At 43.0% G+C, this 13778-nt stretch overlaps 1 protein-coding gene across 1 annotated transcript in view; it reads right to left on the reverse strand.

Annotated features, from left to right (window-relative positions):
- LOC119970922 (mucin-6-like) overlaps nucleotides 1-13778 on the reverse strand; it is a 415844-nt gene that overhangs the window by 93071 nt on the left and 308995 nt on the right. The window contains exon 24 of the mRNA XM_038806032.1: nucleotides 6297-6453. Within this exon, the coding sequence (XP_038661960.1) occupies nucleotides 6297-6453 (157 nt within the window). The remainder of the gene's footprint in view (nucleotides 1-6296; nucleotides 6454-13778) is intronic.

The raw sequence follows: 13778 nt of genomic DNA on the forward strand, positions 1-13778 counted from the left end.
CATAATTATTATTATTGTTGGTATTATTCACTTAATACTGATTACATAGAGTTAGAGTTTTGAAACATTTGCTGTGGTTTTTTATTATTCACTGTACTGTTTATATATAATTATAGAATTCACCGTTATTGTTGTTCAATTTGAACTGTTTATGCGTAGCTACAATGTTTTGCAACCATTTTAAAAATAAATTTAGTGTACCCAATTCATTTTTCCAATTAAGGGGCAATTTAGTGTGTTCAATCAACCTACCCTGCATATCTTTGGGTTGTGGGGGCAAAACCCACGCAAACACGGGGAGAATGTGCAAGCTCCACACGGGCAGTGACCCAGAGCCGGGATTGAACTTGGGAACTCACGCCGTGAGGCCACAGTGTTAGCCACTGCGCCATCGTGCTGCCCCAAAGTTTTGCAACCTTTTTCTGTCTCGTGTGCGAGATTCAAATTTTAGAGATCGTAAATATATTTAAATATATTTGGAGTGTTTTAGGTAGGCGGGGAGGGTGAGGGAGGGATAGTAACAACGTACAAATTGAACATTGCAGGTTGGTAGTGATGGGGCAGAGGGAGGCACTTAGAGGTATTGGTTTTAAGGAAGTTCTGTTTTTAAAACATCCAGTGGGAGTCACCCAGTCAGCAGATATGCTGGTTAACGGAGGTGAAGTGTGGGACAAGGCTGTGATTGGATCAGGGGGGGTGGGAGGGGTTGTGGAGAGGAAGAGATCATTTCTGTGGTTGTTCTTTCCTTAGTTTGGGTGGGAGTGTTAAACAGGGGGTGGTGGGTCTTTCTCTGGGAGAGCTGATAGGCTGCTGGTTTTGAAGGATTTTTTCTGGAGTCATTGTGCGGAGGGGGATAGACGCAAACAGTTTGAGGGGACCTGAAAGACGGGCAAGACAGGGGCCTCACTGAGTTCCAGATATGGCTGATCGGAGTCAGGGGAGTGTGTGAACACACAACCAACCTCCGCGATCAGACTGATCCTGTGGAGTGTTCGCCAACTTAAAAAGTTTAAAGGCAGACATCATGCGGGAATCTCCATCAGCCGACACTGAAATCGGGAAAGGCGATTGGGCAGAAAATTGGGCATGAGGCTGAAATCATGGCGGGCGCCGGGTTCACGCCAAATCGCAATTCTCCAATGCCTCGACAATGGCATCAATGTGTTCCAATCCACAAGTACAGTAAATGACGATCGCGTATCATTAGTGGGCCTGAACCGATATTCTCTGGGGACTCCTCCACCTCCCGTCTGCAAAGTTCACCTGTGCTTTTAAGAATCAGGAAATAGGCATCGTGAGGGAGAGAGAGGAGGTAGGACATGCAAGGGCATGACCGTGGGCTGCCAGTACTGACACTGGCCGAGCAGGCTTTCCGGGGGGTGGGTGGGGGGGGGGGGAGTTCACCAGGGGACGAGTCTTGGATCCGAGGCGAACCCCCATGGGACCCAGGCACAATCCGTCATTGCCGCTGCCTGGACGTCAGCCACCTTGCTGCGCACCCTACTGGCCGCCCACTATGGCCTGTGGTTCTACAGGGTGCCAACGGCCGAATGGATGCGAACCTCCCATCCCAACATTCCACCACCCCACCCACCATCCCACCACCCTCACACTCTGCCATACCACCCCTCCCCCCGGCCAACACACGTCGGCAGGACATCCCACCCAAGGGCAATGCCCTACACGAGGCCACTGGATGGGGGCTGCGGAGCATACCGCTGGCATGGGCAGCACCAACCAATGGTACCCCTGGCAGTAGGGATGGGTACCAGGGCAGAGGCCCCCACTGTGCCAGGGGTCTGGAGATGCGAGGGGGGGTATGCAGGGACCGGGTCTGCAGTGCCAACTGGGGACACCATGTAGCCCGTTGGACCTGGTTGGACACAGGGTACACACCATGCTAGCATGTCTGACTTTCACCCCTTGCTGACAATGGTTATTGGAATTCAGCGAGCAACGGTGGCCAGCAATTGTTTAGCCGGCCGCCCAACAGGCCGAGGCGGAGGAGGTGCAAAGGAGGCACAGAATGAGGCCTCCTATGTACTGGCAGCACCGGTCATTCTTGGACCTACCGGTTTGTGCATGCCGCTGAAGACTCCAGCTGAGCAGAGACAGTGCGACCTATCTGCCAGATCATGGCACACCTAGCACCGCAGGGGAATGGGGGAGGGCACCCAATCCCAATGGCTGTCAAGGTGATGGTAGCCCTGAACCTCTACACAACGGCCTCCTTCAAGCCTTTGAGTGGGGACCTGTCCAGAATCTCACAGAGCTCGGTGCCTCAGCAGCAGGATTCGCTGCCATTGCCGGGATGCCCCAGATCCAGAGGGTGATCGCCGGGATGCATGTCGCTTATGAGCATCTGCATATGACAGGCTGGTCTTCACAAACTGAATGGGATTCCACGCGATGAATGTGCAGCTGGTTTGTGACCATGAGATGTGCATCCTGTAAGTATGCGGCTGATACCCAGGCAGTGTACATGACGCCTTCATCCTAACTGCATAGAGTTTTTTGAGTAAGGGATGAAGATGATTGATGAGGGTAGGGCAGTGGATGGATGTTCTCTACATGGACTTCAGTAAGATCCCTCATGGCAGACTGGTACAGAAGGTGAAGTCGCACGGGATCAGAGGTGAGCTGGCAAGATGGATAAAGAACTAGCTCGGTCATGGAAGACAGAGAGTAGCAATAGAGGGCTGTGACTAGTGGCGTTCCTGAGGGATCAGTGCGTGGATCTTTGCTGTTTGTGATAAATATATAAATGATTTGGAGGAAAATGTAACTGGTTTGATTAATAAGTTTGAGGACAACACAAAGGAATTGCGGATAGCGCTGACGACTGTCAGAGGATACAGCAGGATATAGATCAGTTGGAAACTTGGGCGGAGAGATGGCAGATGGAGTTTAATCTGGACAAATGTGAGATAATGCATTTTGGAAGGGCTAATAGAGATGGGAAATATACAGTAAATGGCAGAACCATTAAGAGTATTGATTGGCAGAGGGGGCAGCATGGTACCATAGTGGTTAGCACAACTGCTTCACAGCTCCAGGGTCCCAGGTTCGATTCCCGGCTTGGATCATTGTCTGTGCGGAGTCTGCATGTTCTCCCCGTGTGTGCGTGAGTTTCCTCCGGGTGCTCCGGTTTCCTCCCACAGTCCAAAGATGTGCCGGTTAGGTAGATTGGCCATGCTAAATTGCCCTTCGTGTTCAAAATTGCCCTTAGTGTTGGTGGGGTTACTGGGTTATGGGGATAGGGTGGAGGTTTGGGTTTGGGTAGGGTGTTCTTTCCAAGAGCCAGTGCAGACTCGATGGGCTAAATGGCCTCCTTCTGCACTGTAAATTCTATGATTCTATCTGGGTGTACAGGTCCACAGGTCACTGAAAGTGGCAACGCAGGTGGAGAAAGTAGCCAAGAAGGCATAAGGCATGCTTGCCTTTATTAGCCGGGGCATTGAGTTTAAAAATTGGCAAGTCATGTTGCAGCTTTATAGAACCTTAGTTGGGCTGCACTTGGAATATTGTGCTCAATTCTGGTTGCCACAATACCAATAAGATGTGAATACTTTGAGGGTACAGAAACAATTTACCAGGATGTTGCCTGGTATAGAGGAAGTTAGCTATGAGGAGAGGTTGGAGAAACTTGGTTTGTTTTCACTTGAACAACAGAAGTTGAATGGCGACATGATGGAAGTCTACAAGATTATGAGGGGCATGGACAGAATGGGTGGTCAGAAGCTTTTTCCCCACAGTGGAAGAGTGAATTACTGGGTGGAGGGGGGGGGGGGGGGGGGCATAGGTTTAAGGTACAAGGGGCAAGGGGCAAGGTTTAAAGGAGATGTATGAGACAAGTTTTCTTTTACACAGAGGATGGTAGGGGCCTGCAACTCGATGCTGGGGGAGGTAGTGGAAGCAGATACGATAGTGACTTTTAAGAGGCATCTTGACAAATACATGAATAGGATGGGAATAGAGGGATATGGTCCCTGGAAGGTTAGGGGGTTTTAGTTCAGACGGGCAGCATGGCCGGTGCAGGCTTGGAGGGCTGAAGGGCCTGTTCCTGTGCTGTACTTTTCTTTGTTCTATCCTGGTACAGTCAACGGTTCCTGGCCTCGTCAAGTGCCCCCGGCTGGGTGGGTTGACTCCTGGGTGACAGGGATTATCCGCTGTAGTTGTGGCTGATGAGACCTACCCGGAGGCCACAGACCGACATGGAGACCTGTGACAACGACACCCATGCCGTGACCAGGAGCGTGATCGATGGTGTTTCAATGGACTTGCCACTGTGTCCAGATGATCAAAATTGGTCTCCCAGCCAGCTCCTGTTCTCCCAACTTTCAAATGCCCAACGTAGCAGGGGAGAACAAGGAAACAAATTCAAAGACGCTCAAGCTCTCCTTGAAATGCAAATAACTTGCTACTAATTATTCAGAATGGTGATAACTGTTACATCAGGTTGCATCATGCATTGAATACTAACTCACAAATAATGAGGCAGAGCAGCGACAAATAAGGAAAGTGTGAGGGATTAAGACCTCACCATGTATAATTTTTTAATACTATATATATATGTATGTATAATATATATATATATATGTATATATATATGCATGAATATATATATATATGCTCCTTGCTGCCTCATAAACTTTCAAACTGGGCAAAGACCTAAAGTAACTGAATCTCTGTCTGTCTGTGACTCCCGAACAAAAGCATCATGGCAATATCAGAGAAAGACATACCTCATTATCCTTGAAGGGCCACTATTAACCCTCTTGCACAGACCAAATTGAAAGGGAGCTGTGCAAAGGCCACCTGCTTTTCATCATCTAAGCGAGCCAACCTGAGTCTGTTCATCTACTAAGACAAAGGACCCTGCAATCTTCCTTTCAATTCTTAATGGTTGAGACATTTAACCCCTCCATCATCTAAAAACCCCTGCCCCATGTTTAATTGAGAAATGAATGAACAGCAAGGACCACCTGAACCGAAGGAGAAGCAGCCTTCTTTGTATAAGATTCTGTCTGACTCCAGTGAGAACGATCACCAAAGTCTTTACTGAAAGGTCCACTGGCAGGACATTCAAAGTTGTGACTACTTTTACTCCTGTAGATAATGCTATTTTTCTCATAGAAGAGGGTCCCATGGCAAGAATTCTATGGTCATCGAGATTCACTTTTCCCACTTGCAACGCATCCCCACCTACAGGTTTTGTGGTGGCATGGGGCGGTTTCAATGGAAAATCCCATTGACAAGTGTCATGGAAATTCTGATAAAGACAAATTTTTCGAGCTTCGATTTAAGGAAATTTATTTGACACAAACATTTGCGGAGATGGGAGTGGTCTGGCTGCATAGCCATTCCACAGCACTCTGAGTTATACACTTGAAAATCCTTATATTTATAGTGTGAAATAAACAACTTTGAAGAGATAAATCTGGGGAACATACGCAAGAGGAAATATAAATGTTTTACCCTTGGTTTAAAAACAATTTGAGTACGCAGTTTGTTGTGCTTTGGAAGAACTAATTATCATAATAAGGCCGAGTCCAAAATACTAAGCAGTATTTTGTTTACGTTACCTGACCTACTTATTTTTATTCAAAAGCAGTGTTAAACTATCGTCAAGCATTCCCAGCATGCTTTAGCAAGTGCCTTTCTCATAAAATATAGCCATGCAGCTCGATAAAATGCCCTTAAGCAGGCAATTAATCCGCACACTAAAGTCCCTTCCACAACAAGTGATGGGAGTATAGAATCTCACCACCGAGAAACACATGGCTGGAGAACCGGAAAAAGTTGCTCTATTTCTTCAACTCACAGATGTCATAATGTTACCAATCACCTCTGATGGGCAGAAATAGAAATAGAGAGTGTCCAGATCTATAAATGTGTTAGAGAGGTACCAATGGGTTTGAAGCAAACATCTTCTCTGATGCCTCACCAAATGCCTCCAATCTAATTTTCTATATCCTCTTCCACTTCCTTTTCATATACAATATGCAAATAATCTCCATTAGGAAATCTACTTTGTATTAACTGAGATTTTCATTAAAATAATTTCATGAACTGTATATTTTTGAACTGCATATGGATAACACAATAAATACATCCTTAAATTCTAGTATAATGTGTTCGTAATACAAAATATCCTAAATTGGCTTAAGACACAAATAATTAATTATAAGCCAAACATGCTGCATATTAACAACCAATTTCACCATTCATCTAAAATGTTAATGGTAGATTTGCTTATATCACAAGTCGAAACAACGTTTGATAGTAAAACTTACGGCAATAGTCAGGGGTTCTCCAGTCAATGCAAACTCCAGCATCTAAGCATGCTTTAGCAAAGGCTGCAACAGCATCACAGAGGCAGTCACAATCCCCAACCAGTTCACAACCGCATGCATCTCTGATACAATTATCATAGTAGTGACGCCACGGGAGCTGGAAGAGAAATAACATTTTGAGTAGTTCAATTTGGTACATTTTAGGAATTCTGAATTTTTCATAAAAGAACAGAATGAAAATACAAAAATTATATAATTTCTATCTCCTTTGGTGTCATCACCGTAGAGATTAACATTGTGTTGTAATCCAGAATCATTGTCATGAATGCCTAACAAAACACTTACAATTTTAATTGTACTTAATAATGCAACCAAACACCCCAGTCACTTTTCCAAATGTTTGTACCCAGCACAAAGGATCACTCATTAAATGGTTATGTGGCTAGTAGTGGGGAAGAAAGCTGTAGACTGCAGGAAGGTATAAACTGACTGGCCAGGTGAGGGTAGCAAAATGGTAAATGGAATTTAATTTGAAATCATGTGAACAAATTAATAGGATGGGAATAGAGGGATACGGACGCAGAAAGTGTAGAAGATTTTAGTTTAGACGGGCAGCATGGTCGACACGGGCTTGGAGGGCCGAAGGGCCTATTCCTGTGCTGTACTTTTCTTTGTTCTGTCATGTGAGAGTACCTTTAAGAAATGGATGTTTAAGCAATGTACCTTTAAGAAATGGAGCAGCTCATGTTACTGAAGTGATGTCAGTGGGTGGGGGGATGCTGAGCTCACTTCTGCTTTTCGTTTCAGTTTGAGAGAGAGCAGCTGAAAAGTGTCTGGCTGGTTTGCTGTGAGCTGTTTGAAAGGAGAAAGCCGGGTTTTGTGGAAAAGAGCTTGTGTGTGTCTGTGTTTTGCAGTGAGCTGGATCTGCCGTGATCTCTGCCATGAAAGACTATCTCTGAATCATTTGGGTGATTTAAACTCATAATAGTAATGTATTTAACCTGATGTGTTTCTGTTTAAAGGTGTTAAGTCTTTTGGAGGTTTGAAGGAACATTTTGAGGGATTATTTAGTGTTGTATTATTCTCGGGGTTATCTTTGAAGTAAGGGGTGTTAAATGATCCAATGTGTTTTTCAAAGGTTAAGTTGAGTTCATGGAATAAACATTGTTTTGTGTTTAAAAACCCACGTGTCCATCTGGAGAACAAGCCGGGTGCTTCAAAAGCAACAATACATTAAAGGGGGAGGTTGGTTGAACTCCATGATACATTTTGGGGTTGTGAAAACGCCTCTCCCATAACAATTGGGGGCTCGTCCGGGATAAAAGTCTATTGATTGGATTGGCTTTTGTGAACTTAAAGACAGTAAAGGATTGTTGTTTTTCCGGTGTGGTATTTTAGTTTAAGTGGGAAGTGTGTTGTGGACAATGGCTCTTTCAGAGGCTCAGAGGTTTTTGGGGGTGGAGAATGTCACACGCAGTACCTTACGGACAAAGACGAAAAGCAGACTGTTAGATTTGGCAAAAACATTGCAGTTAACATTACCTGACAAAATGCAAAAAGGTGAGGTAATTATGGCGGTGGTTAAGCATTTAAAGTTGCCTGAGATATAGTCATTGGAAATGGCAAAAATTCAGTTCCAAATTAAACAAATGGAACATGATAAAGAATTAAAGCGGCTTGAATATGAAAGAGAGAGAGAGGAAAAAGAAAGAGAGAGAGAGGAAAAAGAAAGAGAGAGAGAACAAAAAGAAAAAGAAAGGGAGATACAGATCAGGGAAAAAGATAAAGAGAGGGAGTTTAAACTTCAGAAAATGGCCATGAAACATGGCAGTCAATTAAAATTGGCAGACGTAAAGGGAAACATTCAGTTGGATGATAGTGATGAGGATAGTGAGAAAGAGCGTCATAGTCGAAGGTGGGAATCTATTTAAATATGTCCAAGCATTGCCAAGGTTTGACGAGAAGGAAGTGGAAGCCTTTTTCATTTCATTTGAGAAGGTAGCTAAACAAATGAAATGGCCACAGGACAGGTGGGTACTACTGATTCAAACAAAGGTGGTAGGTAGAGCGAGTGAAGTGTTTGCATCACTACCGGAGAAGGTATCTGGAACGTATGAGATGAAGAAATCCATCTTAAGTGCATATGAGCTAGTGCCTGAAGATTGCAGACAAAGGTTTAGAAATTTAAGGAAATAATTTGGTCAAACATACATAGAGTTTGAAAGGCTCAAACAGAGTAATTTTGATAGGTAGATAAGGGCTTTGAAAATAGACCAAACGTATGAGGCTCTCAGAGAAATTATACTTTTGGAGGAGTTTAAAAATTCAATTCTTGATGTAGTGAGAACTCATGTGGAAGAACAGAAAAACTGTGAGATTAGCAGCAGAAATGGCAGATAATTATGAATTAGTTCATAAATCAAAGACTGGTTTCCGACATCAGTTTCAGCCAGTGAGGGATAGAAACTGGGACATGATAAATACTCAAGTGGTAAAGGTAAAGGTGATCTGATGGGAGACAAGAAAGAGAGTGCACCTCAGATTAAAACAGAAATTTGGGAGGGTGGAAAAGAGATGAAAAGTTTCAAATGTTTTCACTGTAATAAACTAGGCCATGTAAAGTCACAGTGGTGGTGGTTCAAGAAAACACTGGGAAGGCTGATGGGGTAAAACAGGATAATACAGTGGGATTTGTTCGAGTGGTAAAGGAAAGCCCAAGGGAAGCGAAGGAAGTGCAAACGATTGTACAGCCTGTTCAAGAAGTAATTGTTAAGAAGGTGCCAGATGTCTTTAAAGAATATACTTGTGTGGGTAAAGTTTACTCATGTGTATCAGGAGCAGCAGGTAAAGAAGTCACAATTTTAAGAGATACATGGGCTAGTGAATCTTTAATGGTAAGAGATGAGGAATTATGTAGTTTGGGAAGAATGTTGCCAGAAAAGGTGGTGACATGTGGAATTCAGGGTGAGAGGAATAGCTTTCCATTATATAAGGTAAGATTGGAAAGTCCAGTGAAGAGTGGTGAAGTGGCAGTAGGAGTAATAGATAAACTATCTTGTCCAGGAATACAGTTTATCTTGGGTAATGATATAGCTGGATCGCAGGTGGGAGTGATGCCTACTGTGGTTGATACTGTAGCCATCTAAGATGGACACTGGGCTACAAAATGGAGAACTGCTAAGACTGCAGGGAAAAACAGTCATAGTGAGGACAAACAGCTTGCAGAAGACTGTTTTGCATTCTGCACGTACAGAAACCAGTTTCTAGCCAGGTGCAGAGTTTCAGCCAAAGGTGCAAATGGGAAACAGATCTGCATAGTAATGAGGTGATCCAGATCCAGACCCCGGACAATAGAAACATTTAAGTATCAATGGATACTTTTCCATAGACGCCCAGACAGAATGGCGCCAAAGCAACCAACACAAAGAGCCGTAGGGACCGCCCCACCCATCGAGGAACGACCCTAGGATTGGGGAGTTTGAAAGATATCGATTGGGAAAGACCCAATCGATGAGGGAGCAGCCCCAAGGGGGCCTGAACCTCCTGGGACCTATAAGAGTAGGTCCCGCACATGGTTCGGTCTGTTGTTTTGCTCCGGCCCAGACCTGTTACATCGCATCCTGACTCCAGTTTCATCACCGGCCGTTGAGCCTCAGCCATCGAACTGTAAGTGCCAACACAACGATCGCTACGTGATCCAGACCTTGCTAGCCCTTGACAACTTTGCGAATCAGAAAGTTACAGACCAAGAACGGGACGAAGGCCTTGCTCCCTGACCTTGCCTGTTCCTGTCTAGATAAGTACTTAGTTGTTTAGTATTAGAAGTAAGTTAGTCTCTTTAGCGTATGCATGTGTATTTATTATACTTGTTATAATAAACACCAATCGTTTGGACTTACTAGTCAGTGTACGGATTTATTACTTTGAACCTGACCTTGATATACTTGTGACGGTGTCTCAATACGGCACCTGGCGACTCCGAGCATAATTACACATACAGAGCCATAGTAGTGTTAAGCACACGGCCTTTAAACGGAGGCGTGTTAATCACACTCCAGTAAAACGAGCAACAATACACTAGTGGAAAATCAGACAACTGAATTGCTGAAGGACAAATATCCTGGGATTTTCCGGATTGTATAGTAAGGGGAGAAATCAAAGAGTGAAGATGAAGTTGAAGTGTAATTATCAGAAACGATTTTTGATCAGGTGGTTGAAAAAGAACAAGAACAGGTGGAGGATGAGGTGGATATTTTAGTTCAGGAAAATTGGCGGAGTTACAACAGAAAGATGTAGAAATAAAACGGATATATCAGAAAGCTTATACAGAGGAGGAATATGAGAGTATACCAGAGTGTTATTAACGTAAAAGTGATGTCTTGATGAGAAAATGGAGTACTGTACATATGCAGGCGGATGAAAAGTGGGCAGAAGTTCATCAAGTAGTATTGCCAGTAGGGTATAGACAGGAGGTGTTGCAAGTTGCACAAGACGCACCAGTGGGAGGTCATTTGGGAATAAGGAAAACGCAAGCTAAAATCTAGAAACATTTTTGTTGGCCTGGACTGTATAAAGATGTAGTTACATTTTGTCAATCATGTCACACATGTCAAGTGATAGGGAAACCTCAAGCAGTGATAAAACCAGTGTCCTTAATACCCATTCCAGCATTTGAGGAACCTTTTACAAGGGTCCTAATCGATTGTGTAGGACTGCTTCCTAAACAAAAAGTGGGAATAAATATCTTTTGACTATAATGGATGTGTCTACTAGGTTTCCAGAGGCCATTCTGGTACGTAATATTACAGCTAAACGGATTGTGGAGGAGTTACTCAAATTCTTTACTAGATATGGACTACCCACAGAAATTCAATTGGATCAAGGATCGAATTTTACTTCAAAGTTATTCAAAGAAGTTATGGATAGCTTTGGAATAAAACAATTTAAATCAACTGCATACCATCCAGAATCGCAGGGAGCGTTAGAAAGGTAGCATCAGACATTAAAGACAATGTTGAGGGCGTATTGTCAAGATTATCCAGAGGTTTGGAAGAAAGGAACTCCATTCGTACTGTTTGCAATTAGGGATGCACCTAATGAGTCTACTAAATTTAGTCCTTTTGAACTAATTTTTGGTCATGAGGTAAGAGGACCACTTAAATTGATTAAGGAAAAATTGGTGGGTGAAAAATCGGAAATTACACTATTGGATTACGTATCAAATTTTAGGGAACGATTAAATCGAGCAGGTGAATTGGCTAGACAACATTTGAAAGCTGCACAAAATGTGATGAAACGGGTAGCGGACAAGAAATCCAAAGTTCGTAGTTTTGTCAGTGGGAATAAAGGTAAAGTGCTGTTACCAGTGGTAGGTGAGCGTTTAAAAGCAAGGTTTTGTGGACCTTCTCAGCTTGAAATGAAATTAAGTGAGGTGAATTATGTGGTAAAGACACCAGATAGAATGAAGACTCACCGAGTGTGTCATGTGAATATGCTTAAAAGGTACTTTGAAAGAGGAGAGAAAAAGGAAGTTTTAATGATTCTAACTCAAAGTGACGAACCTAATCCAGATGACTGTGAATTTGACATACCTCAAATTAAATTGGAAAATGAGGATGTTCTTAAAAATTGGGATGAATTGTTAAGTTACCTGCCAGAGGAAAAACAAACTGACCTGAAATAATTATTGATATCACATGGGCAAGTTTGTAGAGATAAATTGGGAAGTATGAAAATGGCTATACATGATGTCGATGTGGGAAATGCTGTTCCTATCAAACAACATCCATATAGACTTAATCCTTTAAAATTGGCACAGGTTAACAGAGAGATTGAGAGTATGCTGAAAAATGGCATAATTGAAGTGGGTACAGCCAATGGAGCTCACCCATACTGATGGTACCTAAACCAGACGGTACCCAATGGTTGTGTGCGGACTATCGAAAGGTGAATGCAGTTACAAAAATGGACTCTTACCCTATCCCACGTTTGAAGGATTACATTGAGAAAGGGGGCCAATTTGCTTTTATTTCCAATTTCCAGTCGTGGAACGAGCATTTACAACACTGTATGGAGTTCTTCAATCGACTTCAGGAGGCAGGTTTGGTGATGAACCTAGTCAAAAGTGAATTTGGAGAAGCCCGAATCACTTTCCTTGAGGAGTTTCCGATATCCTCAAGACGAAGGGAAATAATGCAATTTCATAGCATGAATGGATTTGATCGGACCTTTGTGCAAAAGTTTTGTGGCGTGATTACTCCACTGATGGACTTGCTAAAGAAACGTCAAAAATTTCAATGGACAGAGGACTTTCAACAGGCATGTGACTGCCTGAAAGCTGTGATAACCGATGCTCCTGTATTGGAGAATTGCAAGGGACTCTGTGATCAGATTGAACTGAAGTATCTAACTTTAAAGAGAATTGCCGAGGCATAGAGGAATGGATGGATCGTGCATTGACTTTCTTGTTCAAAGAGACTGCCAATCAAGAAGGATTTCGGTTGGAGGAAGAAGAATGGGAAAGATGGACTGTATTATTATGCCTATTGGCGTGTGATTTTTTTTGTGAAACGAAAAATTATATTTACTGTGTACATTTCTTAGTGGATGGTGCAAAAGTGAAAAATGAAACCATCTTGAAGTTGATGGTTTATTTTTTTGGGGGGGAGGTGTCATGTGAAAGTACCTTTAAGAAATGGATGTTTAAGCAATGTACCTTTAAGAAATGGAGCAGCTCATGTCACTGAAGGGATGTCAGAAGGTGGGGGAGCTGAGCTCACTTCTCCTTTTAGTTTCAGTTTGAGAGAGAGAAGCTGAAAAGTTCCTGGCTGGTTTGCTGTGAGCTGTTTGAAAGGAAAAAAGCTGGGTTTTGAGGAAAAGAGCTTGGGTGTGTCTGTGGTTTGCAGTGAGCTGGATCTGCTGTGATCTCTGCCATGAAAGACTATCTCTGAATCATTGGGGTGATTGAAACTCCTAATAGTAATGTCTTTAACCTGATATGTTTCTGTTTAAAGGTGTTAAGTCTTTTGGAGGTTTGAAGGAACATTTTGAGGGATTATTTAGTGTTGTATTATTCTCGGGATTATTTTTGAAGTAAGGGGCGTTAAGTGATCCAATGTTTATTTAAAAGGTTAAGTTGAGTTCATTGAATAAACATTGTTTTGTGTTTAAAAACCCACTTGTCCATAATTGTAATACCACACCTGGAGAACAAGCCGGGTCCTTCAAAAGCAACAATACATTAAAGGGGGAGGTTGGTTGAACTCCATGATAGATTTTGGGGTTCTGAAAACGTTTCTCCCATAACAGTTCTTTGTTCTTTATTCAAATGCATTTGTCGGGGACAAACAAGGCCAGAGAATACACAATAAATGGCAGAAAATGTAGAGGAACACTAACGTAAGAGCTTAAGGAATGGGAGCAGGAATGGAACATGAAGTTCATCTACGCATTCATAATGAGACCATTGGCAACTGTATTAAC

This window comes from Scyliorhinus canicula, chromosome 9 (assembly GCF_902713615.1).
Source record: "Scyliorhinus canicula chromosome 9, sScyCan1.1, whole genome shotgun sequence".
Lineage (NCBI taxonomy): Eukaryota > Metazoa > Chordata > Chondrichthyes > Carcharhiniformes > Scyliorhinidae > Scyliorhinus > Scyliorhinus canicula.